We start from the raw sequence: 16,401 nt of genomic DNA, 5'->3' as shown, positions 1-16,401 counted from the left end.
TAGAATGCTTTTTCCGACAGCTATTTCCTTTTTGAAGTTGGACAAGAGTGTTACTAGCACAGTTTCGGTGCTATGGTGCAGGCGGAATCCCGACTGTGATTCATGCAAAATATTGAACTGGTTCAGGTATTCGTTGAGTTGTTTGTTCACCATGCTCTCCATTAATTTTACAAATAGTGGAATTGATGCAATCGGGCGATAGTTGGCAAGATCATTGCTTTTTTTCTTGGCGTCTTTTGGAATTGGGGTGAGTAAGATGTTTCCATGGTGTTCAGGGAATATTCCATTAGCAAGCAGGAAGTTCAAATGTTGCGTCAGATCAGCAGCGAAGCAGTTTGGGGCGCACTTGAGTAAGTAGTTTGGGCAAATATCGAATTTGCAAAATTTACTTGAAAATCTGCGTGTCTCCTGTGTTAACAGAATCAACTTTTAGAGGTGTGAAGTTTGAAAACGTTCGGTCAGCTGGGTGCTCTCAGGGACCAGGATCACTAATGCATGAATTGTTCTGCGGTAATGAAATCTGCAACCTTATAATTTTTTCTTTGAAAAACTTGGCCAGATTTGCTGCAGATGGGATGTCTAGATTGGTAGATGTCAGCATAGTAGTATTTGTTAATTGGTTAACGTAAAAGTAGAGTTTTCTCAAGTCTGTGTAATCCGGACCTATTTTGGATTGATAATATAATTTTTTAGATTGTCTTATTGCATACTTGTAACGTCTGAGATTGCTTCCATGCATTGAGATTTTGAGTGCCCTTGTGCTTTCTCCATGCCCTTTCGAGTCTTCTGGTAATGGTTTTGAGTTTTCTAAGATCTTCACTATACCATGGCGTAACGGCATGCCTTTTTGTTGTCCGTGTTCTAAGTGGCGATATAGTATCTAAAATTCTTCTGCATCATTCATCCCAGTTTGAGAAGAAGTGAACTGAGTCCACAGGTTCAGGCCAATCAGTCTCGTAGATTAACTGCCAGAATATCTGAGGGTCTATATATCCTCTGGTGCTGTATGTCATTTGGGTTCGGGCGTGCTGTGGACCTGTTTCCTGCCATGAAATGGAACAGATTAACTTATAGTGATCTGACCGTGGGATTTCTGACCACTTAACGTAGGTTAATAGGATATTGAGGTTATTAGCCGATTTATGTGATAGTAGGTCAAGCGTGTGACCTTTTGAATGGGTTCTTATGCGGATCTTTCCCGCTTGCTGAGGCCATTTTTTCCATGACTAAAAAATGGCCGATTTTCTTGTTTTCTGAATTAATGGCCGTGTGGAATCTAAATGAGGATTGAGCAGAGTATGCCATATTTTAAGGGGACGAAGCCTTGAAACAGCTGAGTTGAAATATGATCGTGTCGGCGCAGAGTTTCCCAGTAATTTGTGCTTGTTTTGAGTTGAAAAATAACTTCAAGCACTTTATGCTACAATTAAATAAAATCGTGGAATGAAGTTGAGAATGATGAATTAAATATATTTTTTTTAAAGTGTAAACAAAAATGTATTAAAAATGTCATAAATTGATACTTTGAAGATTTACTTGGACCGATGATGATTTGAAATGGTTTAGTCCCGCTTGGGATTGTTTCCCCACATAAGCAACATATTGCTTCCTGGTGGTCCTTTACCTTTTATGAACAAGGTATATGAGTGAAAACAGTGGGTATATTGAGAGTAGTATTGTGTGCTAATTTTGCCATTGTGCACAACCATTAAAGAAATTAGTATATGAGCACTTACCAACACCTGTTTTGTAGACGGTAAAGACTGACGCACTAATCCTGTGCTATTTGGTGTGCGGTAGTGTAGCTGCACTAACTGATTTCGGACAGTCGCCGCCCACTCTCCATCCCCAGACACGCCCCCCCTCTGCTTTCGGTTTTTGTGCGCAGATTGCCAATTCATCGTGTCCTATGGTATGCCATTTTAAGCTGTGGTACGCACGCACTAATGCTTACTGCAACTTAGTAAAAGGACCCCTAAGTTTCCGGCTGTTCGTTTTCATTTAGCAGAAGTTATCGTGCCTGCGGCAGATGGAGAGACTACAAATTGAATTGCCTCATAAGTGCTTTTCTGACAGGTGTTGAAAATCACTGAAAACGAAGAACATGAGAACTGGATGGGGGGGAAAAAAATTCAAGAGAGGGTATTTATTTTTGTGACCGCTCTGGCTAGTACTGTCCTTTGAAAATGGGATGGGAATTAGCTGCCAGTAGCAGGCATCTTCATTGGCTCTCGCTGGCAATGCATTTTTTTTCTCGCAAAAAAGGTGCCAGTATTCAAATGCCAGGCCACCCTTCAGGGGGTGGGGTGATCACTGAGGGACCCACCCCACAATAGCCAGGCCCCCTGCAACCAGTCACAGAATCTATGAGAAGGCAGAATTGGTGTGTAGGGCCTGAGCTCTTTCATTAAAACTTGGGGGTTCACGGGTCAATTTTAGCAGACAATGGAAAAGGTGCCGGTACTGAGTACCCCCTCCAAAAAAAGTCCTGGCTCTCGGCTTAAAAGGCCCATTTTAGAGAGATTTCTGAGAGGGGAATTGAGACATCCAGGTTGGGATGTGCTCTTTTCCCCTTGCATTTTACAAAAGGCTCTGCGGAATGACTCCGGGAAATACATGGGTATTTACTGGTGCGCTCAGAGGAGCAGTGATTAAAAGAAAACAAAAAGAATGCCCGTGCTCTTAAATTAGTGTATCTGCTTCCTGGGACATCATGCGCATCTGGTTGCAGCAATATAGGTTAGGTACACTATTTTATTTTTTGTTACATTTGTACCCTGCGCTTTCCCACTCATGGCAGGCTCAATGCAGCTTACATGGGGCAATGGAGGGTTAAGTGACTTGCCCAGAGTCACAAGGAGCTGCCTGTGCCTGAATTGGGAATCGAACTCAGTTCCTCAGTTCCCCAGGACCAAAGTCCACCACCCTAATCACTGGGCCACTCCTCCACTGTTGGTGCTATTGGAGATTCTACATGGAATGATGCTACTCTGAGATTCTACATGGAATGTTGCAGGACGTCAGACTCACAGAAACAGAAGCCTACGCAGCCTTCTACATGGAATGTTGCTAGTGGAATAGCAACATTCCATGTAGAATCTCCAATAGTAGCAACAGAATCTCAAATAGTAGCAACATTCCATGTAGAATCTCCAATAGTATCTATTTTATTTTTGTTACATTTGTACCCCGCGCTTTCCCACTCATGGCAGGCTCAATGCGGCTTACATGGGGCAATGGAGGGTTAAGTGACTTGCCCAGAGTCACAAGGAGCTGCCTGTGCCTGAAGTGGGAATCCAACTCAGTTCCTCAGTTCCCCATGACCAAAGTCCACCACCCTAATCACTGGGCCACTCCTCCACTGTTGGTGCTATTGGAGATTCTACATGGAATGTTGCAGGACGTCAGACTCACAGAAACAGAAGCCTACGCAGCCTTCTACATGGAATGTTGCTAGTGGAATAGCAACATTCCATGTAGAATCTCCAATAGTAGCAACAGAATCTCAAATAGTAGCAACATTCCATGTAGAATCTCCAATAGTATCTATTTTATTTTTTGTTACATTTGTACCCCGCGCTTTCCCACTCATGGCAGGCTCAATGCGGCTTACATGGGGCAATGGAGGGTTAAGTGACTTGCCCAGAGTCACAAGGAGCTGCCTGTGCCTGAAGTGGGAATCGAACTCAGTTCCTCAGTTCCCCAGGACCAAAGTCCGCCACCCTAACCACTAGGCCACTCCTCCACTGTTGCTACTATTTGAGATTCTACATGGAATGTTGCTATTCCACTAGCAACATTCCATGTAGAAGTCGGCCCTTGCAGATCACCAATGTGGCCGCGCAGGCTTCTGCTTCTGTGAGTCTGACGTCCTGCATGTACGTGCAGGACGTCAGACTCACAGAAACAGAAGCCTGCGCAGCCTTCTACATGGAATGTTGCTAGTGGAATAGCAACATTCCATGTAGAATCTCAAAGAGTAGCATCATTCCATGTAGAATCTCCAATAGCACCTATTTTATTTTTGTTACATTTGTACCCCGCGCTTTCCCACTCATGGCAGGCTCAATGCGGCTTACATGGGGCAATGGAGGGTTAAGTGACTTGCCCAGAGTCACAAGGAGCTGCCTGTGCCTGAAGTGGGAATTGAACTCAGTTCCTCAGGACCAAAGTCCACCACTCTAACCACTAGGCCACTCCTCTGTTCAAGGTTGGATCAAAATACTCCCCTACCCCCATAACATCATCAGTCCCTCCTGGCATCCATTACCAAGGCCCCCACCCAACCCTGAATCCCTTCTTGGCTCTTATCTGGGAGTTTGTTACCTGGGTTCAAAATGGCACCTTTGACCCCCCCCCCCCCCCAAGCAGTAGTCTTATGATATTTTTGCTAGGGATTAAAACTGCACAATAAGGGGTTAGGTAGGGGGTGTTGGGAGTAGTCATGTGGGGGTGGGAGCACAATGTTCTTTTCCATTTGCCCTGTTAGGTCTAAGCTGTAAACTGTGACTTGCCTGTGCCTCAGGAGAGGTACAGAAGCCTACAGGAATATCATTTAAAATAAACGCTCATTCACATTTTCAGAAGGTCACCTCTATTTTTGTGGCATGCCCAAACCACCTCCCCACCCCTTCCCACCTTATAGTCTCTGTCTCCTGGGATGCATCAGCTTTCTAACATCACTGTTTGCATGTGTATTCGGTCTAGATGCGTGTTGCTGTTTATACGTCAATCAAGATGGTTCTAAAATGACCTCTTGGGTATTGTGAATAGGGACCGGCATTGAAATTGGAGAATGTGTCTGAATGGCTAGAACATAAAACTTTGTTTCAGAAGAATGTCTGAATGATGTAAATTCAAATCCAGTTCCTACTGCTGACCACCTGTGTGGCAGTGAATGGATCGTGTCACCTCATTGTGTGCGTTAATGTACGTTTAGGTGGGTAACAGAAAGAACAGTAGCGTCCCTGTCTCATCAGCTCGTAACCTTGGGGTCATCTTCGACTCCTCTCTCTCCTTCTCTGTTCACATTCAGCAGATTGCCAAAACCTGTCGTTTCTTTCTCTATAACATCAGCAAAATCCGTCCCGTCCTCTGTGAACACTCTGTCAGAACCCTTATCCACGCTCTTATCACCTCTCGCCTAGATCATTGCAACCTGCTTCTCACCGGCCTCCCACTTAGGCATCTCTCTCCTCTTCAATCAGTCCAAAACTGTGCTGTGCTACTCATTTTCCGCCAGAGTCGCTATGCTCACATTAGCCCTCTCCTCAAATCACTTCACTGGCTCCCTATCCGTTTCCGCATTCAATTCAAACTTCTCTTACTGACCTATAAGTGCATTCGCTCTGCTGCTCCCCAGTACCTCTCCACTCTTGTCTCTTCCTACGCCCCCCCCCCCCCCTCAGGTACTCTGCTCTGTAGATAAATCTCTCTTATCTGTCCCCTTCTCCTCTACTGCTAATTCCAGACTCCATTCCTTTTATCTCGCTGCACCTCACGCCTGGAATAGACATACCGAGCCTGTACGTCTAGCCCCATCTTTGGCCGTTTTCAAATCCAGGCTAAAAGCCCACCTCTTTGACGCTGCTTTTGACTACTAACCACTACTGACTTGCCCTGTACCCTTTTATCCCCACCTCTTTAATTCCCTTACCTCTTAGCTGTTCTGTCTGTTTGTCTGTCCTATTTAGATTGTGAGCTCTTTGAGCAGGGACTGTCTTTTCATGTATGGTGTACAGTGCTGTGTATGCCGTGTAGCGCTATAGAAGTGATAAGTAGTAGTAGTAGTAGTAATGTAGAAGCCTGCCCTTGCAGATCAGCAACGCGGCCGCGCAGGCTTCTGTTTCTGTGAGTCTGACGTGCAGGACGTCAGACTCACAGAAACAGAAGCCTGCGCGGCCGCGTTGCTGATCTGCAAGGGCAGGCTTCTAGATGGAATGTTGCTGGAGGAGGAGTAGCCTAGTGGTTAGTGCAGTGGAACATGGAATGTTGTTACTATTTGAGATTCTGGAATGTTGCTGTTACTTGAGATTCTACATGGAATGTTGCTACTATTGGAGATTCTGTTGCTACTATTTGACATTCTACATGGAATGTTGCTATTCCACTAGCAACATTCCATTTTTAGATTGTGAGCTCTTTGAGCAGGGACTGTCTTTTCATGTATGGTGTACAGCGCTGCGTATGCCTTGTAGCGCTATAGAAGTGATAAGTAGTAGTAGTAGCCCCTTCCTTTGTTCCCTCTTTGGAAGCCTTGCCGACTTCTATCTCCAGTCGCATAACTTTGCATGACTTGACATTGGCTGTGCTGCCGTTAGGAATCTGTGGGCAGTAGCTTGGTTGCAGGCTTATAATTCTGTACCCATGCTGTTATTACAGAAATCACATTGCACCTCCCCGTTGTTGGTTCCTAACATTAATTATGGTTTTCACATATCCTAACAGTTTAAATTATGTAAATCTGTGTGAAACTTTGTCTGCGTTGAGGTCCCACCAGGGGTGGTTTACGGATTAAGAAAACAGTACTACCCTCAGGACTCCCATCATCAAAGGTTGCCACGCATGGTAAATATTTTCTTTTTCTTTAACATATCTGTTTGCCATAATACAAAAATTAAAATGCAGTTTGTTCCTACTGTATATAAATTGGGACATTAAAAAATATAGCCTACCTTTTTTTGTTGGTGAACATGCTTGATGGATAAAAATGACACGACATCATTTGTTAATAGAATAAAAACACTCCGGACGATATTCAGTCGGCATCGCTGGTTAGATTAACCCTGGATACTCGGTGCCGGGCCATTCCCGGGCACTGGCATTTAATATAGGGGACTAGTTTGGCTGATGCTGGTTGCCAGGGCTTATGTGGGTCCTGGCCGATATTCAGCTAGGGCCTGCATACTTTTTTTTATTGCCTCTTAAAGTCCCTCGATTCCCCTGTCAAGCCCCCTCCTTTCCTCCTCTCACGGCAGCCATTTTGTTAGGGGAAAGGGAAATGGGACTTGATATACTGCCTTTCTGTGGTATTTTGCAACTACATTCAAAGCGGTTTACATATATACAGGTACTTATTTTATACCTGGGGCAATGGAGGGTTAAGTGACTTGCCCACAGTCACAAGTTAGGGAAGTTGCAAGGGGCAGGATCGAGAGGTCTTCACTCCTGCCCCCAAAAACCACCATGGACCACCAGGCACACCAGTCCTGGAGGGGGTGTTCTTTATGGCAGCGGTAAGTCTACGAGGTCTGTCATGTAGATTGGAGCTTCGCTGTGAATAATTTTGTGTATCGGTGCAGATTTTGAACACAATACGTTCTTTAAGTGGGAGCCAGTGTAATTTTTCTCTTAGGGGTTTGGCGCTTTCGTATTTTGTTTTTCCAAAAATGAGTTTGGTTGCAGTGTTTTGGGCTGTTTGAAGTTTCTTGGTGATTTGCTCTTTACAGTCAGCAAAAAGTGCATTGCAGTAGTCTAGATGCTTAGTACCATTGATTGTACCAGGCTGCGGAATGTTTCCCTTGGGAAGAAAGGTTTTACTCTTTTGAGTTTCCACATTGAATGGAACATTTTCTTTGTTGTGTTTTTCGCTTGGATTTCTAGAGTGAGATTTCGGTCAATTGTGACTCCGAGAATTTTCAGGGTTTCATCATGTCTGCTTGTCTTGACTAGATAGTAAGTTCTGAGCAGCAAGGACATGTCTGTCTCACATGTGTCTGCAACACCAAAAGAGGCTCTTCAAGGGAGGGCCACAGAGAGACTGAGCCGGACCCGGGGTAGGGCCGCTGGGCCAGGAGCAGGGCTGCAGCCCCCCCCCCCCTAGGATCACCACCGCTGCGCCTCCCCCTCCCCAGGATCGCAAGTACCTTGGCTGGTGGGGATCCCGAGGCCCTGCCAACACAAGAGGACTTCCTCCAGCGCTGGTCTTTCCTCTGCCGCTTTGCCTTCCCCTGCAGCTGCTTTTCTGTCGTGTCGCGCATTCTCAGTTTCAAAACTGAGCATGCGCAGCCTGAGTGCCCAGCAGCCACTTAGCAGGCAATACAAGGGGGGGGCCTGGCGCTGGAGTTTTCTCTCTTATGCTTCTGTCGGGACGTGATCACCTGGGTCCCATCAGGAGAAAGAGAGAGAGACCCCGGCGCCGGGCCCCCCTTGGAGACCCGGGCTCGGGGAATTTTGCCCCCCTGCCCCCTTCTCACTGGCGCTGCTTCAAGGCCACAGAAAACAATAAGGACCAGAGCAGACCCGGAGCTCAGATAAACCTTTATTGAAATAGACCCTAAAGGTTTCTTTGGATTCCGGGTCTGCTCTGGTTTCTGTTATGTGTCTGTACTGCACTGCATTTAACTGGCAGAAGCAGTTGTAGTAGTAAGTCAGGAGTGCAACTAATGCAATTCAGCCTCATAAATTCTGACATTACTTTACTACCTTTCTGCTGGAGGGCTCCAGCTCTAAGTAATAGACAGAAGAAACACTTGTAGTTAACTTGAAGTCTGTGATGGAAATATGACTTTGGGTACTGGAAGAACAGCTTCTTTTAATTTTTTTTGACAGTTTATTGAACTTGGTGTACCGCTTGGCTTAATTCAAGATACACATGCGAGCTTATTTTCGAAAGAGATCGCCGGCCAACTTTCAAAACGTTTTTTGCCAGCCTCTATGCCAGCCTCAAATGTCATACTCAGGTCCATCGCAGCAATATACAGGTCTCTGGAGCAGTTTTAGTGGATGCAGTGGACTTCAGGCAGGCGGACCCAGGCCCACCCCACCCCCAACCTGTTACACTTGTGGTGGAAAATGGGAGCCCTTCAAACCCCACCCAAAACCCACTGTACCCACATGTAGGTGCCCCCTTCACCCGTTAGGGCTATGGTAGTGGTGTATAGTTGTGGGGAGTGGGTTTTTTGGGGGGGGGGGGGCTCAGCACCCAAGGTAAGGGAGTTATGCACCTGGGAGCTATTTTAATTTTTTTTTTTTTTACTTTTTAGAAGTGCCCCCTAGGGTGCCCAGTTGGTGCCTTGGCATGTGAGGGGGACCAGTGCACTACGAATCCTGGCCCCTCCCATGACCAAATGCCTTGGAGTTGGCCGGCTTCGGTTTCCATTATAGCTGAAAACCGAGGCCGGCCATTTCTAACCTGGCCATCTCTGACATTGGGCGGCCCCAACCGTATTATCGAAAAAAAAAAGATGGCCGGCCATCTTTTTCGAAAATACGGTTGGCTCCGCCCCTTCACGGCGCCGTCCTTGGAGATGGCCGGCGCCGTTCGAAAATGCCCCTCATGGTATACAGTATCACAAACAAAATTTAAAAGAAAAGTGACAAGAACTCCAAAACTCGATAGGAAAGCACCCTCATATACAAGAACACATTTAACCTATAGCGATCAAGCAGTGAGACCCTGGGTCCAATAAACTATTAGTCCTCAGGAAGAGAGACATTAAAAGCAGCGATAAAATAATGGGCTTTCAGCAAATGTTTAAATCGCCATAATGATCCCTCCCCCCTCTATAACTGCTCTGGTAATGCATTCCGTAAAGTGGGGGCCACATAGAAAACAGCCCCAGTGTGCATGGAAGCCCAACATGCCATACTCAGGGTCTATATTCATTTGCAGACCGTCACAAACGCCCAGGCTCCTAGGGAATAATCTGTTGATCAAGAAGTGGGAGGAGCTTGTCCAGAAAGGGTGTTCCCTTGGCATATTGACATACAGCACTGCACATACGATCCCCCAGTCCTGTCGGGATCAAGAGGATGAGTGCAGATAAGTGCCTTTTGAACATAAATTAAAGGAATCAAGTATTCCACATAATGAATTTTTTTTAAAAAATTGGTGTTTTGTATTTGAATTAAAGTATTGGTGGTGGTGTTTTTTCTGACTAGTGTGATATCCCCCTTCTCACTCAGGGTGACCTGGTTCTCAATATGCAAATCATATGCAGATTAGTGTGCTACCCCTTCTCACTCAGGGTGACCTGGTTTCCACTCAGCAAATTAAGCAGGTCTCACCAACTGCATATTTCTCAGTCAACTCTTTATTCCAGCCCCTGGGCACACTTCTTCTAGCTTAACACTTTATGCCTTCATAGATCTTCACATTGAGCCTCCCCACACAGATACATGGGCTCAGTACTACACCAATACTTTGGGGACTCTCAACCCCAGGCTTTGCAGCCTGCTTCTCTTAGTACTTCGGACACACAGTCCCTCTTTTAACACACAGTTCTAGACACACAGTCAAACTCTAATGCTTTAGGGACTTCTTACCCCAGGATTTTCAGCCTGCTGATCTCCTTTGGACACACTGTCCTCCACAAGTCCACAGGGTTAGCCAGTATCTTTCAGGGGCTCTCTCTTCTCCTGCTGCTAGCTCACTTCCCTCCTTTCACAACTCAGGTGCAGTGTTGCCAGGTGGAAAATTTTTTTCCCACCCAATCCAGCACAAAAACCGCCCAAAACCCGCCCAAACTCAAACCCCGCCCCTGACACCCCCACCCCCGCCGTCATCAACCCCGCCCCCGCCGTCACCGGCCCCGCCTCCCCCATCACCGGCCCCGCCTCCCCCGTCATCGGCCCCGCCTCCCACGTCATCGGCCCCCACCCAAAACGTCACTAACCCCGCCCAAAAACGTCACTAACCCCGCCCCCCGCGGCCGAAAAAGCCGCCCAAAAAACCGCCCTGAAGCCCAAAAAGCAGCCCAAAAAACCGCAACCCGCCGCGGGCAAAAATTTCCCGCGGCGGGTCGCGGAAAACCGCCCAATTGGGCGGTAAAACCGCCCACCTGGCAACACTGCTCAGGTGGGGTATAAAGTGGTTAATTAGCCACCCAGGACCCAGCCCATAACCGCCTGCTCCTGTGGACCTCCCAGAGCTCTCCCCGGTCCTAGCGACCTCCATTTTCTTCTAGCGCCCTCTAGTGGCCTACACCCTATAGGACACCCTCTTACTTATCACACTAGTGATTATACTTTACCCTCAAATTTGCAGTGGTTTTAGCCAACTGAGAGTTACATGTGGAGGGGCATAATCGAATGGGGACGACCATCTCTAAAGGCGTCCATCTCTAAGGACATTCCGGCGAAGGGGCGGGGAAACCCGTATTATCGAAACAAGATGGACGTCCATCTTTCGTTTTGGTAATGCGGTCGGGGACGCCCAAATCTCAACATTTAGGTCGACCTTAGAGATGGTCGACCTAAGTATTGAGATGGTCGACCTTAGAGATGGTCGTTCCCGGTTTTCGGCCATAATGGAAACCCGAGGACGCCCATCTCAGGAATGACCAAATCCAAGCCATTTGGTCATGGGAGGAGCCAGAATTCGTAGTGCACTGGTCCTCCTCCTGACATACCAGGACACCAACCGGGCACCCTAGGGGGCACTGCAGTGGACTTCAGAAATTGCTCCCAGGTCCATAGCTCCCTTACCTTGTGTGCTGAGCCCCCCAAAACTCACTACCCACAACTATACACCATTACCATAGCCCTTAGGGATGAAGGGGGGCACTTACATATGGGTACAGTGGGTTTCTGGTGGGTTTTGGAGGGCTCACATTTACTACCACAAGTGTAACAGGTGGGGGGGGGGGGTGGGCCTGGGTCCGCTTGCCTGAAGTGCACTGCACCCACTAAAAACTGCTCCAGGAACCTGCATACTGCTGTGATAGAGCTGGATATGACATTTGAGGCTGGAATAGAGGCTGGCAAAAAATGTAAAAAAAATTTTTTTTAGGGTGGGAGGGGGTTGGTGACCACTGGGGGAGTAAGGGGAGGTCATCCCCAATTCTCTCCTGTGGTCATCTGATCAGTTTGGACACCTTTTCGAGGCTTGGTCCTGAAAAAAAGGGACCAAGTAAAGTCGACTAAATGCTTGTGAGGGACGCCCTTCTTTTTTCCATTATCAACCGAGGACGCCCATCTCTTAACCACGCCCCGTCCCTCCTTCAGTACGCTGCCGACACGCCCCCGTGAACTTTGGTCGTCCCCGCAACGGAAAGCAGTCGAGGATGCAAAAAAATCGGCTTTCGATTATGCCGATTTGGGCGACCTCGGGAGAAGGACGCCCATCTCCCGATTTGTGTCGGAAGATGGGCGTCCTTCCCTTTCGAAAATAAGCTAGATAGTAACATAGTAGATGACGGCAGATAAAGACCTGTACGGTCCATGCAGTCTGCCCAACAAGATACACTCATTTTACATGGTATGTGATACTTTATATGTATACCCGAGTTTGATTTGTCCTTGCCGTTCTCAGGGCACAGACCGTAGAAGTCTGCCCAGCACTCTTCTTGTACTAAATTACTACTACTACTACGTAGTAAATTCTGAAGCTAACGTTGAAGCCTCTTAAAATTTACACTCCAGAGTTTTGTGGCGTTTATACATTGATGGGTATCTGAGGTCTTTTCCCCACCATCAAAACAAACGTACAAATAGATATTTAAATAAATGTTCAAGTTAGCATGACATTAAATAAAGGTTCTTCACATCTTGGGTTGTGTTAACATATATGTAATACTTAAGGTTGGCATAAAGAGGACATTACTTCTCATCATATATACCATGCTTTTGCATTGTGCAGAATAGGATCAGTTATCTTTAACAGAAGTTCATGGGTAAAATGATTGAGTATATTTTGAGTTTTGTTGCTCTACCAATGTGTACGTACTATCAAAAGTACCTGACAGAGCATGGCTTCTTAACTGGTTGGTTCACTGGACCATTTCTATGAGATTTCCTTATAATTAAATATTTTTTCTTTGGTCATACTGTCAGTATTGCAAAATACAGTAAACCTATCCATAATTGAAATAATCAAAGTTGACCTGACATCACATTAGGGGTGAGACCATGCCAGACGTGAGAGCTTCTGATTGTGTAGTACATCTAGAAGCCTACTGAACAGTATACATGGTTGTTTAATAGGCTTAATGACAATACACATATGTTTCACACATCTGGATTTCTTTTCTTTTCAGGAACCAACACTTGGCTGGTCCCAGAGACATGGGGAGCAATTGTGCAAGGTGGATATGGACATACCAGCGTGTATGATGAAATGACCAAATCGATTTATGTTCATGGTGGATATAAAGCATTACCAGGGAATAAGTACGGGCTGGTGGATGATCTCTACCGATATGAAGTTAACACAAGGACATGGTATGTCAACTGGAAACCTGCATTATTTTAGCTGTAAATGTAGAACTGTCTGAAGGTGTTGTCTGTCCGCCGTTGGGTTCTTCCTTGATGTACGGACTTCTCAAGGGGAATTGTCTCTGGAGATTTCAGCAGTGCATCTGACCCTCTGTGCTTTGTTTTTATGGCAGCAAATAACCAGGGGATAAATATTTAGTTGGCGATGGTGAGCGTTTTGCTGACCATTGCCGGCGTTATTCCCGTGTTTGAGCTTTGGCACTGATTATCCAGTTTATGTGGCACTGGCTATCACATGGCTAGTTAAGTCGATAATTCAGAACTTAACCGGCTATAGGTTGCCGCATAAAGCTAGTTCTGTGTTTTATGCCGTCCCATTTATGAGGTTAACCTGGTTGGTTAAATGCTTACTCCGCCCCTCGAACACCCCCCAAACTAGCTGGTTTTCACCTAAGGACTAACCGCTAATTTTCAGTGGTGGTGGTAACTGGTTAAAGAGTCACTGAAAATTAGTGGATATCCTGATTTAAATGGTCAGCAGCCATTTCTGAAAAAAGGAAGACAAAAAAGCAACACTGGGCCTTCAAGAAAGAGATAAGTTCCGCCCTTTATTGTGAGAAATACTCGACACGGGCCGCGTTTCGGCGCACAAACGCCTGCCTCAGGGGTCAGAGTGTATCTTCACAATCTGTATGAATATAGCTAGTCAGGCAAGTAGCCAGCAACCATTAAACGTACGTTATGTCTAGCCAGACGCTGTCTGTTTGAAAAAAAAAATCAAAGATCTGACTAGCTATAGGCAGTGTATCTTACTGTAATTGAGCACTCCGCAAATGTGCCATTAAAAACCAATCTTAGCATAAGGAATTTAACACCTACATAAGTACTGCCATACTGGGAAAGACCAAAGGTCCATCGAGCCCAGCGTCCTGTTTCCAACAGTGGCTAATCCAGGTCACAAATACCCGGCAAGATCTCAAAAATGTACAAAACATTTTATACTGCTTATCCCAGAAATAGTGTATTTTCCCCAGGTCCATTTAATAACGGTCTATGGATTTTTCCTTTAGGAAGCTGTCCAAACCTTTTTTAAAGTCCGCTAAGCTAACCGCATTCTGTGGTAACGAATTCCGGAGTTTAATTACACATTGAGTGAAGAAACATTTTCTCCGATTCATTTTAAATGTACTACATTGTAGCTTCATCGCCTGCCCCCTAGTCCTAATATTTTTGGAAAGCGTGAACAGACACTTCACATCTACACCTGCTGCTGCTCCACACAAAAATACAGCCTTCACTTAGAGCCCAGTGTCTGTAGAGAGACACCAGAAGCAGCTTCCGCAGAAACACATTTTGTCATGACACCCAACGTGCAAAGTGCCCGAGCTGGAAACAGATAGAAGGGGCCGGATTGACATTAGTGCTTGATATTCCTTTTTTGGCTACTGCACCCACAACTCCTGGCCCCGTGGTCCCATGTTCATCTTCATCACTTGGTATTTAGGACCATGACGCACTGTGTTGCCTCGTCATCCATGTTGGCTCAAGAAAATCTGGTATGAGAACAGAAGTGATACCAGGCCTGCATCACCTAAGACAGGGCAGCCTTTGGAAGTGCACGGCAGACCTCATAAAAGCAGACATTGGTGTCCAACTCGTGACAGAATTACATCGAGTTGTGTTATATTGGGTCTAGCGTATATTATAAATCTGTTTCAGAAATGCGCTAGGACAGTAAAGTCTGAATAATATGGCAAAATATATAAACTAATCTGGCCACTTTCACAACAGTGGAAAAGTTCAATTTCAGTACAGTTCAAAGGTAGGAAAATAAATACCAGGAGGGAAAGAAACCAAAGCTCTTTATTAACCTCTGACGAGTTTAAGCGTGATACATTCTGCGTTCCACTTTCAGAAATGCATTCTTAGCAAGAAGGTTTTATGGTAGTACGTACTTAAATGCTTGTAGTGATGAGGTTGAATTTCTCAGCAATTTCTCCCTTGTAGCGGATCACAGAGTTCTTTAATAAGCTTTGGCTGATACTTGTAGAATCGTGTTTCTGAAGGAGTTTGCAGCAGCAGTGTGTGAAAATTATGGGACCAATTGCAGGATCCTCTCTGTTTAACTTCAGTTAGCAGAGTAGCCACCAAAACAAGGTGAGCCACTCTCTCCAGGAACGTCCACTGGCAGTTCTCTCTCTCTCTCTCTCTCTCTCAGGAGCTTCCCCTGGCAGTTCTCTCTCTCTCTCTCTTTCTCTCTCTCTCTCTCTCTCTCAGGAGCTTCCACTGGCAGTTCTCTCTTTCTCTCAGGAGCTTCCACTGGCAGTTCTCTCTCTCTCTCTCTCTCTCTCTCTCTCTCAGGAGCTTCCACTGGCAGTTCTCTCTCTCTCTAAGGAGCTTCCACTGGAAGTTCTCTCTCTCTCTCTCTCTCTCTTTCTCTCTCTCAGGAGCTTCCACTGGCAGTTTTCTCTTTCTCTGAGGAGCTTCCACTGGAAGTTCTCTCTCTCTCTCTCTCTCTCTCTCTCTCTCTCTCTCTCTCTCTCAGGAGCTTCCACTGGCAGTTCTCTCTTTCTCTCAGGAGCTTCCACTGGAAGTTCTCTCTCTCCTCTTTCCCCGCTCTTCTCTATCTCTCTCTCTCTCTCCAGACTTCCACGGCATTTTCCTATCCCCCCCCCCCTCTCTTTCCTCTTCTCTAGTAGCTTCCACTGGAAGTTCTCTCTCTCTCTCTCTCTCTCTCTCTCTCTCTCAGGAGCTTCCACTGGCAGTTCTCTCTCTCTCTCTCTCTCTCTCTCTCTCTCTCAGGGGCTTCCACTGGCAGCTCTCTCTCTCTCTCTCTCTCTCTCTCTCTCTCAGGAGCTTCCACTGGCAGTTCTCTCTTTCTCTCAGGAGCTTCCACTGGCAGTTCTCTCTCTCTCTGTCTCTCAGGAGCTTCCACTGGCAGTTCTCTCTCTCTCTCTCTCTCTCTCTCTCTCTCTCTCTCTCTCAGGAGCTTCCACTGGCAGTTCTCTCTCTCTCTCTCTCTCAGGGGCTTCCACTGGCAGTTCTCTCTCTCTCTCTCTCTCTCTCTCTCTCAGGAGCTTCCACTGGCAGTTCTCTCTCTCTCTCTGTCTCTCAGGAGCTTCCACTGGCAGTTCTCTCTCTCTCTCTCAGGGGCTTCCACTGGCAGTTCTCTCTCTCTCTCTCTCTCTCAGGGGCTTCCACTGGCAGTTCTCTCTCTCTCTCTCTCTCTCAGGAGCTTCCACTGGC

At 46.3% G+C, this 16,401-nt stretch overlaps 1 protein-coding gene across 1 annotated transcript in view; it reads left to right on the top strand.

Moving 5' to 3' along the window:
- Window positions 1–16,401, top strand: part of ATRNL1 (attractin like 1) — a 1,590,902-nt gene that overhangs the window by 358,549 nt on the left and 1,215,952 nt on the right. The window contains 1 exon segment of the mRNA XM_030202658.1: window positions 12,978–13,161. Coding sequence (XP_030058518.1) covers window positions 12,978–13,161 — 184 coding nt within the window.

This window comes from Microcaecilia unicolor, chromosome 5 (genome assembly GCF_901765095.1).
Source record: "Microcaecilia unicolor chromosome 5, aMicUni1.1, whole genome shotgun sequence".
Taxonomy (NCBI): domain Eukaryota; kingdom Metazoa; phylum Chordata; class Amphibia; order Gymnophiona; family Siphonopidae; genus Microcaecilia; species Microcaecilia unicolor.
The sequence above is the reverse complement of the archived record's forward strand: the minus strand, read 5'-3'. Positions and strand labels throughout refer to the sequence as shown.